This window comes from Salvelinus namaycush, chromosome 4 (genome assembly GCF_016432855.1).
Source record: "Salvelinus namaycush isolate Seneca chromosome 4, SaNama_1.0, whole genome shotgun sequence".
NCBI classification, from domain to species: Eukaryota; Metazoa; Chordata; class Actinopteri; order Salmoniformes; family Salmonidae; genus Salvelinus; species Salvelinus namaycush.
Window position 1 is genome coordinate 72,584,499 of NC_052310.1, and position 13,582 is coordinate 72,598,080.

Sequence of the window (13,582 nt, forward strand, 5' to 3'; positions counted from 1 at the left end):
TATTTAAGTATTAGGGTACCTAAGGTTTGATTATAAATGTTGTTTGACTTGTTTAGTTTATTAGTAACGTTTGGGATTCATTTTGTATGCAGGGGGAAACTGGGTGGATTATTGATTGAAGCGCGCCAGCTAAACTGAGTTTTTATGGATATAAAGAAGGACATTATCGAACAAAAGGACCATTTGTGATGTAACTGGGACCTTTTGGAGTGCCACTAGAAGAAGATCATCAAAGGTAAGGCATTTATTATATCGCTATTTCTGACTTTCGTGTCACACCTGCCTGGTTGAAATATGTTTTTCATGGTTTTGTATGCGGGGCGCTGTCCTCAGATAATCGCATGGTGTGCTTTCGCCGTAAACCCTTTTTGAAATCTGACAGAGGCAGCTGGATTAACAAGAAGTTAAGCTTTATTTTGATGTATTACACTTGTGATTATATGAAAGTGAAATATTTATAATTCATTTATAGAGGCCAGTAAATGAAAGGCTTGCTAATTAAAGTTATTTAGCAAGCGTTTATGTGAAATCAGGACAGGTCGTTTCACTAGGCAGCCACTACGAAGACAGGCTGTAAAACAGTGATCACTAAGGTCATTACAGAAAACACCAGACTGATACCTATCAGGATTATTTGTGAAGATAACATTGAGGAGAGTAGCCTTTTCTGGGTGTTTGGAGTCATACCTTGTGAGATTGGTGATAATCTGACAAAGATTTAGGAAGTCCCATTGCTTTAGTACTTGGTTAGGTGGTTTAAGCATGTCCCAGTTTAGGTCACCTAGCAGGACAAATTCACACTTAGTGTAAGGGGCCAGGAGAGAGCTTAGGGCAGGTAGGGTACAGGCCTGTGCTGATGGAGGACAATAGCACCCAGCAACAGTCAACAATGAGCTATTTGAAAGTTTAATGCTTAAAACCAGCAAATCAAATTGTTTGGGGACAGACTTGGTGGAGACAACCGAGCACTGAAGGTGATCCTTGGTAAAGATTGCCAATCCACCACCTTTGGAAGATCAGTTTTGCCGAAAAAGGTTATAACCAGAAAGGTTAACATCAGTATTCAAAACACTCTTTCTTAACCACGTCTCAGTAATGAACAACACATCTGTATTGGAGCTGTGAACCCACACTTTCAATTGATCCATTTTAGGTAATAAGCTTCTATTGTTAACGTGCAGAACCCAGGCTTTTACGAGAGCAGAGATCAGTGAAGCGGATATCAGAGCACAAATCAGAATTGGGGCTAGCAACTGTAGATGGGCCAGGGTGTACACACACATTTCCAGATATCATCAGCATTAATACAATCAAGGCACGGCAGACGACAGGGAGAGCTCTGCAGTGCTGATTTATGACATCTGAATGTACATCAGATGACAACAAGATCATATTGTACAGCAATTTCATCAGGTAACATGAATACAAAGCCGGCGAGAGGTGGTTAGAATAGGATGGGAGGCCAAAAGTCTGTGTAACCAATAGAGAGTCAGAGTCCCGAGTGTGGGAACAAACAGTGTGTCCCACGGTTGGGTAAAGAAAGTTTGTCGTCAACAAAGTATGCAGGAGTCATATATATATTTATATATAACAACTTGGGGCTAGCCATTGTAAGTTCAGATTCACTCGCCCCAAAAGTGCGTGTGTGCTGGAGGCGAGCGGAAGCTCAGGAGAGAGGGGTGAGTGTGGTGGAGGTACCTGTACCAGACAGGAGGATACAGGCCAGGGCAGACGGTGAACAGATCGCCAGGTGGAACCAAGCAGCAGTGCAGCAGGCAACGGGAGTAGGTGTCACACCCACTTGGGAGAAGCTTTTATTTCTGGAGGTAGATGTCTTGTAGAAAATGCCAGTGAATGGTCTTTGAACAGCAGGAGGGGGCTTCAGATGATGCTTCAAAGACTCCTGACACTTGTTGGGCCCAAAGGCCTTTTACTTCACACCTTAGTGCTAATTGAATTTGTATCTGGCTCAATTCCAGGTTGGAATGGTGTCCTCAGGTCTGCTGTTTGTTGGTTAGAGCACCCTCTGTATAGCTTGGAAAAATAAAACATTGGAAGCAGTAATCTCTCCGGTTAATTTTGGTCAAAATTAGGTTGTAGGTTTGTAGTTTTGATCTGGAGCGAAGGCCATGCTGTGGAGTGTAGCATCCTGCATATGTACCTGCCAAAAAATCCAAGTTGATCTAACTCCAAATCTATCCTTTTGTAAAAAACATGTTGAAAATGTGAGAGCTCACATTAAGCCGTGTCTGTCTCTCTGAGGGATGGTGCTGTGACTTTACCGTGACATCTATAGCACAGTTTTATGGTGCTGGTTACTTTTGTTGAACAGATTACAGTTGGAGTGACGCCAATACTGGCAACAGAATGTATGCATCCCAAATGGCACCCTATTCCCTATAGTGCACTACTTTTGATCCCTATATAGTGTACTACATTTCAAAAGTAGTGCTCAATATAGGAAATAGGATGCCATTTGGGATGCAGCTAATGTCTTTTGTGAACTAGTTTGGGATGTTTGTGACACAGTATATGACACATTTACTATAAACCTTACACTTAATGCTCTTGGTTCCTAGAGAATCATAGGGTCTGTACTAAAGTTATCCTCTTGGTTCCTAGATGAACATAAGGCCTGTACTAATGTTATCCAACGTTGGGGCGACAGGTAGCCTAGCGGTTAAAGCGTTGGACTAGTAACCGAAAGATTGCAAGATTGAATCCCCGAGCTGACAAGGTACAACATCTGTCGTTCTGCCCCTGAACAAGGCAGTTAACCCACTATTCCTAGGCCGTCATTGAAAATAAGAATTTGTTCTTAACTGACTTGCCTAGTTAAATAAAAAAACATTGCTTGTCTTTTCACATTTGGTTTACTTAGAATTTCTCCTGTGAACTCTGAAGGCTTCATAATAGGTGTTTGCTTCTCATATTAGTTTCTGTGGTTACCTGTAGTCATTCTACTCTAGGCAAAGTGCTTAAAAACATATTCAGGATCTATGGGTCTCCCACGGGACGGTTGAGCTAACGTAGGCTAATGCGATTAGCATGAGGTTGTAAGTAACACAAAAAATTCTCAGGACATAGACATATCTGATATGGGCAGAAATCTTAAATTCTTGTTAATCTAACTGCCCTGTCCAATTTACAGTAGCTATAACAGTGAAATAATACCATGCTATTGTTTGAGTTTTGAACTTGAAAAGTTATTAATAAACAAATCAGGCGCATTTGGGCAGTCTTGATACAAAATGTTGAACAGCAATGTAATGGTTCATTGGATCAGTAGGGAACTTTGCACATACACTGTTGCCATCTAGTGGCCAAAATCTAAATTGCACCTGGGCTGGAATAACACATTATGGCCTTTCTCTTGCATTTCAAAGATGATGGTACAAACAAAAAATAATCGGTTGTTTTTTTCTTTGTATTATCTTTTACCAGATCTAATGTGTTATATTTTCCTACATTCCTCACATTTCCACCAATGTCCAAGTGTTTCCTTTCAAATGGTATCAAGAATATGCATATCCTTGCTTCAGGGCATGAGCTACAGGCAGTTAGATTTGATGAATGTTGTTAGATTAGCGTCCATATTAAACCAGCCAGACCCCATATACACAATGGTATGTGTCCCAAATAGCACCCAATTTCCCATAGGGCTCTGGTCAAAAGTAGTGTACTATACAGGGAATACGGTGCCATTTGGTACGCTGCCATGACAAAACCATGCAATCATGCCTGAATGGAGAGAACAGTTATTTACCATGGAAACTTTTAGAACGTTTAACCAGCTAGGCTCTTCTATGGATCATAGCCTATAGGCCACTGGTCTCTTTAGATATAGGAGAACAGAGGGGGTTCCACTACCTCTTTTGAAGGGATGTTTTCTGTCAGTGAGATGTGTTTTGGTCCAAGGCTGGTAACACTTTCTATAAAGTACATATGTAATAACGTCCCTTATAATGCATTATAATACATGTATGATGTGTTATGACATTGACAGCGTTCATAGTAACTCATAAGCGGTTATAAAAAGCTGCGTGATGTTTTACTTGCAACTCTTCCAATGTAACTGCAGACAGAGGAAAGAAAAGGAGGGTTAGAGCCCCCTCTGCTGGTTAACATAGGCAGTATCTGTCCTGGGCTGGAACTCATCAAACCGAGACAATGGCCGTCTACTACATTGTAGACAGACTGACTGATCTACAAATCACCTTGCATCCTAAATAACCACTCTATTAATTGTTGATCAGTCAGTCTGCTCAGTCGGTGATCAGCAACATGTATGCTCTGGAACATGTGGGGCGGCAGGTAGCCTAGTGGGGAGAGCGATGGGCCAGTAGCCGAAAGTTTGCTAGATTGAATTCTCGAGCTGACATGGTAAAAATCTGTCGTTCTGCACCTGAATAAGCCAGTTAACCCACTGGTAGGCCGTCATTGTAAATAAGAATTTGTTCTTAACTGTCTTGCCTAGTTAAATAAAGGTCAAATAAAAAAATAAAAACATGAGACCAGATAGTAAACCGGCTCCCTCTCTCTCTCCCAGACACAGAACAGAGGTCAGAGGTTAAAAGAAGGGGCCCACATCAACCGCTCCCTCCTGGCTCTGGGTAACTGCATCAACGCCTTGAGTGAGAAACATGGTAACAAATATGTCAACTACAGGGACAGCAAGCTGACGCGCTTGCTGAAGGTACAGTACCCATAGTGGTTGGAGCGTTGAGCCAGTAACCGAAAGGTTGCTGGATCGAATCCCCGAGCTGACAAGGTAAAAATGTGTTGTTCTGCCCCTGAGCAAGGCAGTTAACCCACTGTTCCCCGGGCGCTGAAGACGTGGATGTCGATTATGGCAGCCCCCCACACCTCTCTGATTCAGAGGGGTTGGGTTAAATGCGGAAGACACATTTCAGTTGAATGCATTCAGTTGTACAACTGACTAGGTTTCCCCCTTTCCCCTTTCCCATCTAAGACGTGCTGTATGATTACAATACACTATACTACCACCACACCATACCACACCACACAACATTCATCATGAATGACCACACCATACCACACCACACCACACACCATATCACATCACACCACATCATGCCACACCACACAAAACAATACAGTACAGTACTTTTTGTTGTCCTTTTGCATCATTCAGAAGGATTATTCTGCATTCCACTTGCATTCATTCACTTCCTGTTCTGATTTGATTGACAGGACTCGTTGGGAGGCAACAGTCGCACAGTGATGATAGCCCACATTAGCCCCGCCTCCCTGGCCTTCGAGGAGTCTCGCAACACGCTGAGCTATGCTGACCGTGCCAAAAGTATCCGCACACGGGTAAGTAATACACAACACAACATTTCCCTCCTTCGCTGAGGTGTGGGACAACTGAGGTGTGGGACCACTGAGGTGTGGACAAGAATTTTCAAATCAATCAATCAACCAATCAAATGTAAATTAAAAAGCCCTTTTACATAAACACAGTTATCAAAAAAGTGCTTTACAGTAACCCCCGAGACCCCCTAGACCCCCGAGATCAACTTAAAAGATTCCGTTCTCTCTGCAGTATAACAGTTATAACAACGCTGTCAATATTAGGCTTAATAGTTTGTCAACTGGGTTCCTTCTTGCTGAACGTGTTCTACCACACCATGTTATTACAGTGTTATAAGACAGTTCTCTCTCTCCAGGTGAAGAGGAACCTGCTGAACGTGTCCTACCACATCGCTCAGTACACCAACATCATCTCTGACCTGCGCAGCGAGATCCAGCGGCTCAAGAAGAAGATCGCCGATCAGGCTGGACGTCAGCTCAACTCTGACCGAGCTGACATCCGCCATGTCCAGGGTAATGACCTTACCTTGACCTCTCTCATAGCTCCTTCACTGTCTGTCTGTCTGTCTGTCTGTCTGTCTGTCTGTCTGTCTGTCTGTCTGTCTGTCTGTGCCTCCAACAGACATTAACACTCTCCTCTCCTGCCACCAATGTAGCAGAGGTGCAGGCCCACAGCATGCAGGCGAGCCGAGCAGAGATGGACCAGCTGAGGGAGCAGCTCCTAGAGGCCTTCAGGAGCCAGATGGAGATCAGGAGGAGCCTGATGGAGCTGGACAACAGCAACACGGAGATCCAGATGGACATCTCCAAACACCTGCTCACCATCGCAGAGTATGTGTCTTAGGACTGTCCCAAATGGCACTCTGTTCCCTGTACAGTGCACTACTTATGACCAGAGCCCTTAGGGCTCTATATAGGGAATAGGGTGCCATTTGGGACCTACAATAATCTCCTAGCACTCCCTCTACACCTATAGCCTCTAGCTGTAGCAGTTTAATGACTGTGATAGTTAACAGAAATGTCTAAACAGCTGCTCACAATTGCGTGCATTGTTGTTCGTCCTGTAGTTGGGAGCAGGAGCGGAGTCGTCATCGCAGGAAGTGGCGAGCGGAGAGGAGGAAGGAGAGCTTCAGTAAGGAGGAGAGTGAGAAGGATTCTGACTGCCCTGAGTCTCCCCCAGACAGCACTGAGACCCAGGAAGTAACCATGGCCAGAGAGAACGTGGTCACTCTCATTGCTGAACAGAACAAGATACGCGAACAGAAAGTAGGTTACTGTAGTCCCCTGCTCTCACCTCTAGGGGGGGCTATAGAATCACACAGTTAAGGCCACCTCCTACCACCTTAAACTAGGCATTGATAGCCTTGTTGTACAGTACTGGGGTGGCTGGTGGTAGGAGATATTGGAGGACGGACTCATGGCTGGATTGGACTGAATGGAACGGTACCAAGCACATGGTTTCCATTTGTACAATAGGCCGACATGTAGCATGATGAGGCCGTCATTGTAAATAAGAATTTGTTCTTAACTGACTTGCTTAGTTAAATAAAGGTTAAATAAATAAATAAATAAATATTAAAATACTATGGTGAGGATTCGCATTGAGCCCTGCCTGCTGTTTGTCCTCCTGTCCTGTAGGCGTTGCTGGAGCGCTGCTTCGTGGAGCTGCGGGAGCGGGCCAGGCGCCTGGAGGAGCTGCTCCCTTGCAGGGTGAGCTCTGAAGAGCAGAGGGAGGTGCTGGGCCTCCTCTGTAAGGTCCACGAGCTGGAGATTGAGAATGCGGAGATGCAGTCCCACGCCCTGCTCAAAGACAACGTGATCCGGCAGAAGAACTGTGTGGTGCAGCGCTTCGAGCAGCACCGCCACCTCTGTGACGAGCTCATCCAGCAGCAGAGACGGTTTATTGACGGTATGTCCAAACAATGCTTTCTTTTTTTACTACACTAGCTATAGACTTCAGACTTGATTGAACGTGTAATAATTCAATATTGGCTATGTAGGTGTTGTACTGTATGTTTAGTGTTGTATTATGACAACTATTCTAACATGGATTGTATTGTGTTATAGTGTGAGTAGTATTCTAACCTATATTGTATTGTGTTGTAGTATTCTAACCTATATTGTATTGTGTTGTAGTGTGAATAGTATTCTAACGTGTGTTGTGTGAATAGTATTCTAACCTGTATTGTGTTGTGTTGTAGTGTGAATAGTATTCTGACCTGTGTTGCAGTGTGAATAGTATTCTAACCTGTATTGTGTTGTAGTGTGAATAGTATTCTAACCTGTGTTGCAGTGTGAATAGTATTCTAACCTGTATTGTGTTGTAGTGTGAATAGTATTCTAAACGGTGTTGTAGTGTGAATAGTATTCTAACCTGTGTTGTGTTGTAGTGTGAATAGTATTCTAACCTGTGTTATAGTGTGAATAGTATTCTAACCTGTATTGTGTTGTTGTGTAAATAGTATTCTAACCTGTGTTGTGTTGTAGTGTGAATAGTATTCTAACCTGTGTTGTGTTGTAGTGTGAATAGTATTCTAACCTGTATTGTGTTGTAGTGTAAATAGTATTCTAACCTGTGTTGTGTTGTAGTGTGAATAGTATTCTAACCTGTGTTGTAGTGTGAATAGTATTCTAACCTGTATTGTGTTGTGTTGTAGTGTGAATAGTATTCTAACATGTGTTGTAGTGTGAATAGTATTCTAACCTGTATTGTGTTGTTGTGTGAGTAGTATTCTAACCTGTATTGTGTTTTGTTGTAGTGTGAATAGTATTCTGACCTGTGTTGCAGTGTGAATAGTATTCTAACCTGTATTGTGTTGTAGTGTGAATAGTATTCTAAACGGTGTTGTAGTGTGAATAGTGTTCTAACCTGTGTTGTGTTGTAGTGTGAATAGTGTTCTAACATGTGTTGTGTTGTAGTGTGAATAGTATTCTAACCTGTGTTGTGTTGTAGTGTGAATAGTATTCTAACCTGTATTGTGTTGTAGTGTGAATAGTATTCTAAACGGTGTTGTAGTGTGAATAGTATTCTAGCCTGTATTGTGTTGTAGTGTAAATACTATTCTAACCTGTGTTGTGTTGTAGTGTTCTAACCTGTGTTGTGTTGTAGCGTGAATAGTATTCTAACCTGTGTTGTGTTATAGTGTTCTAACCTGTGTTGTGTTGTAGCGTGAATAGTATTCTAACCTGTGTTGTGTTGTAGTGTGAATAGTATTCTAACCTGTATTGTAGTGTGAATAGTATTCTAACCTGTATTGTGTTGTAGTGTAAATAGTATTCTAACCTGTGTTGTGTTGTAGTGTAAATAGTATTCTAACCTGTGTTGTGTTGTAGTGTGAATAGTATTCTAACCTGTGTTGTAGTGTGAATAGTATTCTGACCTGTATTGTGTTGTAGTGTAAATAGTATTCTAACCTGTGTTGTGTTGTAGTGTGAATAGTATTCTAACCTGTGTTGTGTTGTTGTGTGAATAGTATTCTAACCTGTGTTGTGTTGTAGTGTGAATAATATTCTAACCTGTGTTGTAGTGTGAATAGTATTCTGACCTGTATTGTGTTGTAGTGTGAATAGTATTCTAAACGGTGTTGTAGTGTGAATAGTATTCTAACATGTATTGTGTTGTAGTGTAAATAGTATTCTAACCTGTGTTGTGTTGTAGTGTAAATAGTATTCTAACCTGTGTTGTAGTGTGAATAGTATTCTAACCTGGGTTGTGTTGTAGTGTGAATAGTATTCTAACCTGTGTTGTAGTGTGAATAGTATTCTGACCTGTATTGTGTTGTAATGTGAATAGTATTCTAAACGGTGTTGTAATGTGAATAGTATTCTAACCTGTATTGTGTTGTAGTGTGAATAGTATTCTAACCTGTATTGTGTTGTAGTGTAAATAGTATTCTAACCTGTGTTATGTTGTAGTGTGAATAGTATTCTAACCTGTATTGTGTTGTAGTGTAAATAGTATTCTAGCCTGTGTTGTAGTGTGAATAGTATTCTGACCTGTATTGTGTTATAGTATTCTAAATGGTGTTGTAGTGTGAATAGTATTCTAACCTGTATTGTGTTGTAGTGTGAATAGTATTCTAACCTGTGTTGTGTTGTAGTGTGAATAGTATTCTAACCTGTGTTGTGTTGTAGTGTGAATAGTATTCTAACCTGTGTTGTAGTGTGAATAGTATTCTAACCTGTGTTGTGTTGTAGTGTGAATAGTATTCTAACCTGTGTTGTGTTGTAGTGTGAATAGTATTCTAACCTGTGTTGTAGTGTGAATAGTATTCTAACCTGTGTTGTAGTGTGAATAGTATTCTAACCTGTGTTGTAGTGTGAATAGTATTCTGACCTGTATTGTGTTGTAATGTGAATAGTATTCTAAACGGTGTTGTAGTGTGAATAGTATTCTAACCTGTATTGTGTTGTAGTGTGAATAGTATTCTAACCTGTATTGTGTTGTAGTGTAAATAGTATTCTAACCTGTGTTGTGTTGTAGTGTGAATAGTATTCTAACCTGTGTGGTAGTGTGAATAGTATTCTAACCTGTATTGTGTTGTAGTGTAAATAGTATTCTAACCTGTGTTGTGTTGTAGTGTGAATAGTATTCTAACCTGTATTGTGTTGTAGTGTGAATAGTATTCTAACCTGTGTTGTGTTGTAGTGTGAATAGTATTCTAACCTGTGTTGTAGTGTGAATAGTATTCTGACCTGTATTGTGTTGTAATGTGAATAGTATTCTAAACGGTGTTGTAGTGTGAATAGTATTCTAACCTGTATTGTGTTGTAGTGTGAATACTATTCTAACCTGTATTGTGTTGTAGTGTGAATAGTATTCTAACCTGTGTTGTGTTGTAGTGTGAATAGTATTCTAACCTGTGTTGTGTTGTAGTGTGAATAGTATTCTAACCTGTATTGTATTGTGTTGTAGTGTGAATAGTATTCTAACCTGTGTTGTAGTGTGAATAGTATTCTAACCTGTATTGTGTTGTAGTGTAAATAGTATTCTAACCTGTGTTGTGTTGTAGTATTCTAACCTGTATTGTGTTGTAGTGTGAATAGTATTCTAACCTGTATTGTGTTGTAGTGTAAATAGTATTCTAACCTGTGTTATGTTGTAGTGTGAATAGTATTCTAACCTGTATTGTGTTGTAGTGTAAATAGTATTCTAACCTGTGTTGTAGTGTGAATAGTATTCTGACCTGTATTGTGTTGTAGTGTAAATAGTATTCTAAATGGTGTTGTAGTGTGAATAGTATTCTAACCTGTATTGTGTTGTAGTGTAAATAGTATTCTAACCTGTGTTGTGTTGTAGTGTAAATAGTATTCTAACCTGTGTTGTGTTGTAGTGTGAATAGTATTCTAACCTGTGTTGTGTTGTAGTGTGAATAGTATTCTAACCTGTGTTGTGTTGTAGTGTGAATAGTATTCTAACCTGTGTTTTAGTGTGAATAGTATTCTAACCTGTGTTGTGTTGTAGTATTCTAACCTGTATTGTGTTGTAGTGTGAATAGTATTCTAACCTGTATTGTGTTGTAGTGTAAATAGTATTCTAACCTGTGTTGTGTTGTAGTGTGAATAGTATTCTAACCTGTATTGTGTTGTGTTGTAGTGTGAATAGTATTCTAACCTGTATTGTGTTGTGTTGTAGTGTGAATAGTATTCTAACCTGTGTTGTAGTGTGAATAGTATTCTAACCTGTATTGTGTTGTAGTGTGAATAGTATTCTAACCTGTATTGTGTTGTAGTGTGAATAGTATTCTGGCCTGTATTGTGTTGTGTTGTAGTGTAAACAGTATTCTAACCTGTTTTGTGTTGTTGCAGACCACAGACTCCTGGTGCCCCCCCACCTTCAGGAGCTGTATTGGATGTACATGAGAGAGCTGGATGAGAGGAACCTGGACAGATCCCTGGACAAGGTCAGCGGGTGCACACTCAAGGTAGACAGCAGAGAACGTGATTGAGATTGAAATCGAGATCAAGCACAGAGACACACAATTCCAACATATAAACATATCCTTCTTCCTGTACCATATGCTGTCTCCAGGAGGGCTCCCTGCCCAAGATCAGTCTACCCAGCCGAAGCCGTGACCCGGGGCAGGACGTGGACTCAGACCAGGAGAGCGTTCGCACCATGGGCTCAGAGACCAGGCATGGCCGGGCCAAGACCCGCAGAAACACCCTGCCACCCATCCTACCTGAACCTGAAGGGTAAGAGGACGGAGGGAGGGAGAGTGAGAGGGTGGGAGAGAGAGGGAGAGTGAGAGGGAGTGGGGATGGGAGAGTGAGTGAAAGAGTGAGAGGGTGGTGTTTGGTTTAGGAAAGAGAAACCCTCCATCTTTTATCCTTTTTAGGAAGGACATTAGTTTAACTGACAATCTTTCTCTCTATCGATCTTTCTCCCTCTCTTGTGCTGTCTCTCTCTCTCCCTCCCTCTCCCTCTCACAGAGACAACAACCATGTGTGTAAGAGCAGTCCCCATGCCAGACAAATGAAACATTCTGCTGTGTTGACCCCTCCTCCCATCCACTTCAACGGCCAGGGGAACAGAGAGGTGAGAACACAGTACCATCCACACTGTGGATATCTACTAGGCCTGATGCAGCATCCAGTTCAACGGCCAGGGGAACAGAGAGGTGAGAACACAGTACCATCCACACTGTGGATATCTACTAGGCCTGATGCAGCATCCACTTCAACGGCCAGGGGAACAGAGAGGTGAGAACACAGTACCATCCACACTGTGGATATCTACTAGGTCTGATGCAGCTCCTGCCATTACACCTGTGGAGACACCATAGTAATGGAGGGTACAGCCATATCAGGGCTAGATTTCTACCAGGTTTCATATCTGCATACTTCCCTATGAGAGTGTGAGTATAATGCCACATGTCCCTTCTCTTCTGTCCTCTCCAGCTGCAGCCATTGGCCCTAGAGACAACTCTGAACTACAGCCACCTCAGCCACAGTGTCAGCAGTCACCTGGACTCCTCCCCTGAGAGCAGCGAGACGGGCCAGGACGTCCCCCTCACACGAAAGGGTAAGAGACCTCCAGGAGCAACAGCAGACGAGAGATACAGGATAGGGAGAACTGCACGGACCACAAATTCATGGATTACAGAATATAGCCAGGGACAATAACATTTACATTTTATTATCTTATCTTAGGTCAGGATGTTGGTGTACTAGATGAGATCATAGTAGAGCCTCTGTCAAATGTCTCCTTTGATTCTACACCTACATTGCTTGCTGTTTGGGGTTTTAGGCTGGGTTTCTGTACAGCACTTTGAGATATCAGCTGACATAAGAAGGGCTTTATAAATACATTTGATTTGATTGATTTGATTTGATTCAACAGAGAGGCAGCAGATCCTCAAAGGGGTTCACAACATTGCAGTGAAGGCTGCTCGCCGCCGCTCCAAAGCCCTGGAAGTGGACGCCCTGCGGCTGCCTCCTCCTCCCTCCCCCCTGGACCCCAAAAAGCACAAGAGCAGCCTGTCTCTGAGTGAGGCGCCCCCTAGGGGCCTGGCCCTGCTCCGCGGCCGGCAGCCCAACCCAGAGCCCCGCCACGACACCTCAGATGAAAACTTATCCAGCAGCACGGGGGAGGAGCCTGTCTCCCAGGGCACCTGGACACGCCCACGTAATTGCCAGCCGGCCTCCAAGAACCCAAACCTCTCCCTCCGCAAGCAGGACTTCGAGGCTCGCTGCCGGAAGAGACGCTCCCGCTCGTTCGAAGTCACAGGTCAAACAGTGAGTAGTGTTCATTATCTAGCTCCCTGAGTAGTATCTAATGATTCAGGACTGTATGTTAGTAGAGTCATCAGCAGCTGTGATTGATCGATTGATCGATTTGACAATTACATAGACATAATGAAGCGGCTCCAGTACATAGCCTACACGATATCAGCCTTAACACACTACCCCTGCCCTCCCCCTGCTCAGCTGTATCAGTCTAAGACAACGGCAGCCCAGCGTATACGCCCGTTGGACAGCACGTCAGACCCCCACCTCCACATCAACGGGCAGCCCCAGGCCCCCCTCTTACGCCCCCAGCACAGAGGGGTCCCTTCTCTCACCAAAGTCCGGCTGCCACACAACAACCACCAAACAGGTCAGCCTCCTTTTACCCACACCTCCACATTAAAAATAATATTGCTGCATGCAGCTATGGTGGGGTTCAAGCCTTATGGCGCCCACTGCACTACCATCAGGACAAATTGGATTCATTGCCCTTGGATATTCCTCACAGTGTAGCTAATTA

The 13,582-nt window shown here is 42.7% G+C and overlaps 1 protein-coding gene across 1 annotated transcript in view; it reads left to right on the forward strand.

Annotated features, from left to right (window-relative positions):
• LOC120045717 (kinesin-like protein KIF19) overlaps positions 1-13,582 on the forward strand; it is a 72,946-nt gene that overhangs the window by 58,333 nt on the left and 1,031 nt on the right. Inside the window, exons 7-18 of the mRNA XM_038990657.1 lie at positions 4,550-4,696; positions 5,215-5,337; positions 5,691-5,847; positions 5,991-6,165; positions 6,402-6,600; positions 6,973-7,243; positions 11,143-11,258; positions 11,366-11,529; positions 11,767-11,872; positions 12,235-12,358; positions 12,677-13,071; positions 13,264-13,432. Of these exons, the coding sequence (XP_038846585.1) occupies positions 4,550-4,696; positions 5,215-5,337; positions 5,691-5,847; positions 5,991-6,165; positions 6,402-6,600; positions 6,973-7,243; positions 11,143-11,258; positions 11,366-11,529; positions 11,767-11,872; positions 12,235-12,358; positions 12,677-13,071; positions 13,264-13,432 (2,146 nt within the window). The remainder of the gene's footprint in view (positions 1-4,549; positions 4,697-5,214; positions 5,338-5,690; positions 5,848-5,990; positions 6,166-6,401; positions 6,601-6,972; positions 7,244-11,142; positions 11,259-11,365; positions 11,530-11,766; positions 11,873-12,234; positions 12,359-12,676; positions 13,072-13,263; positions 13,433-13,582) is intronic.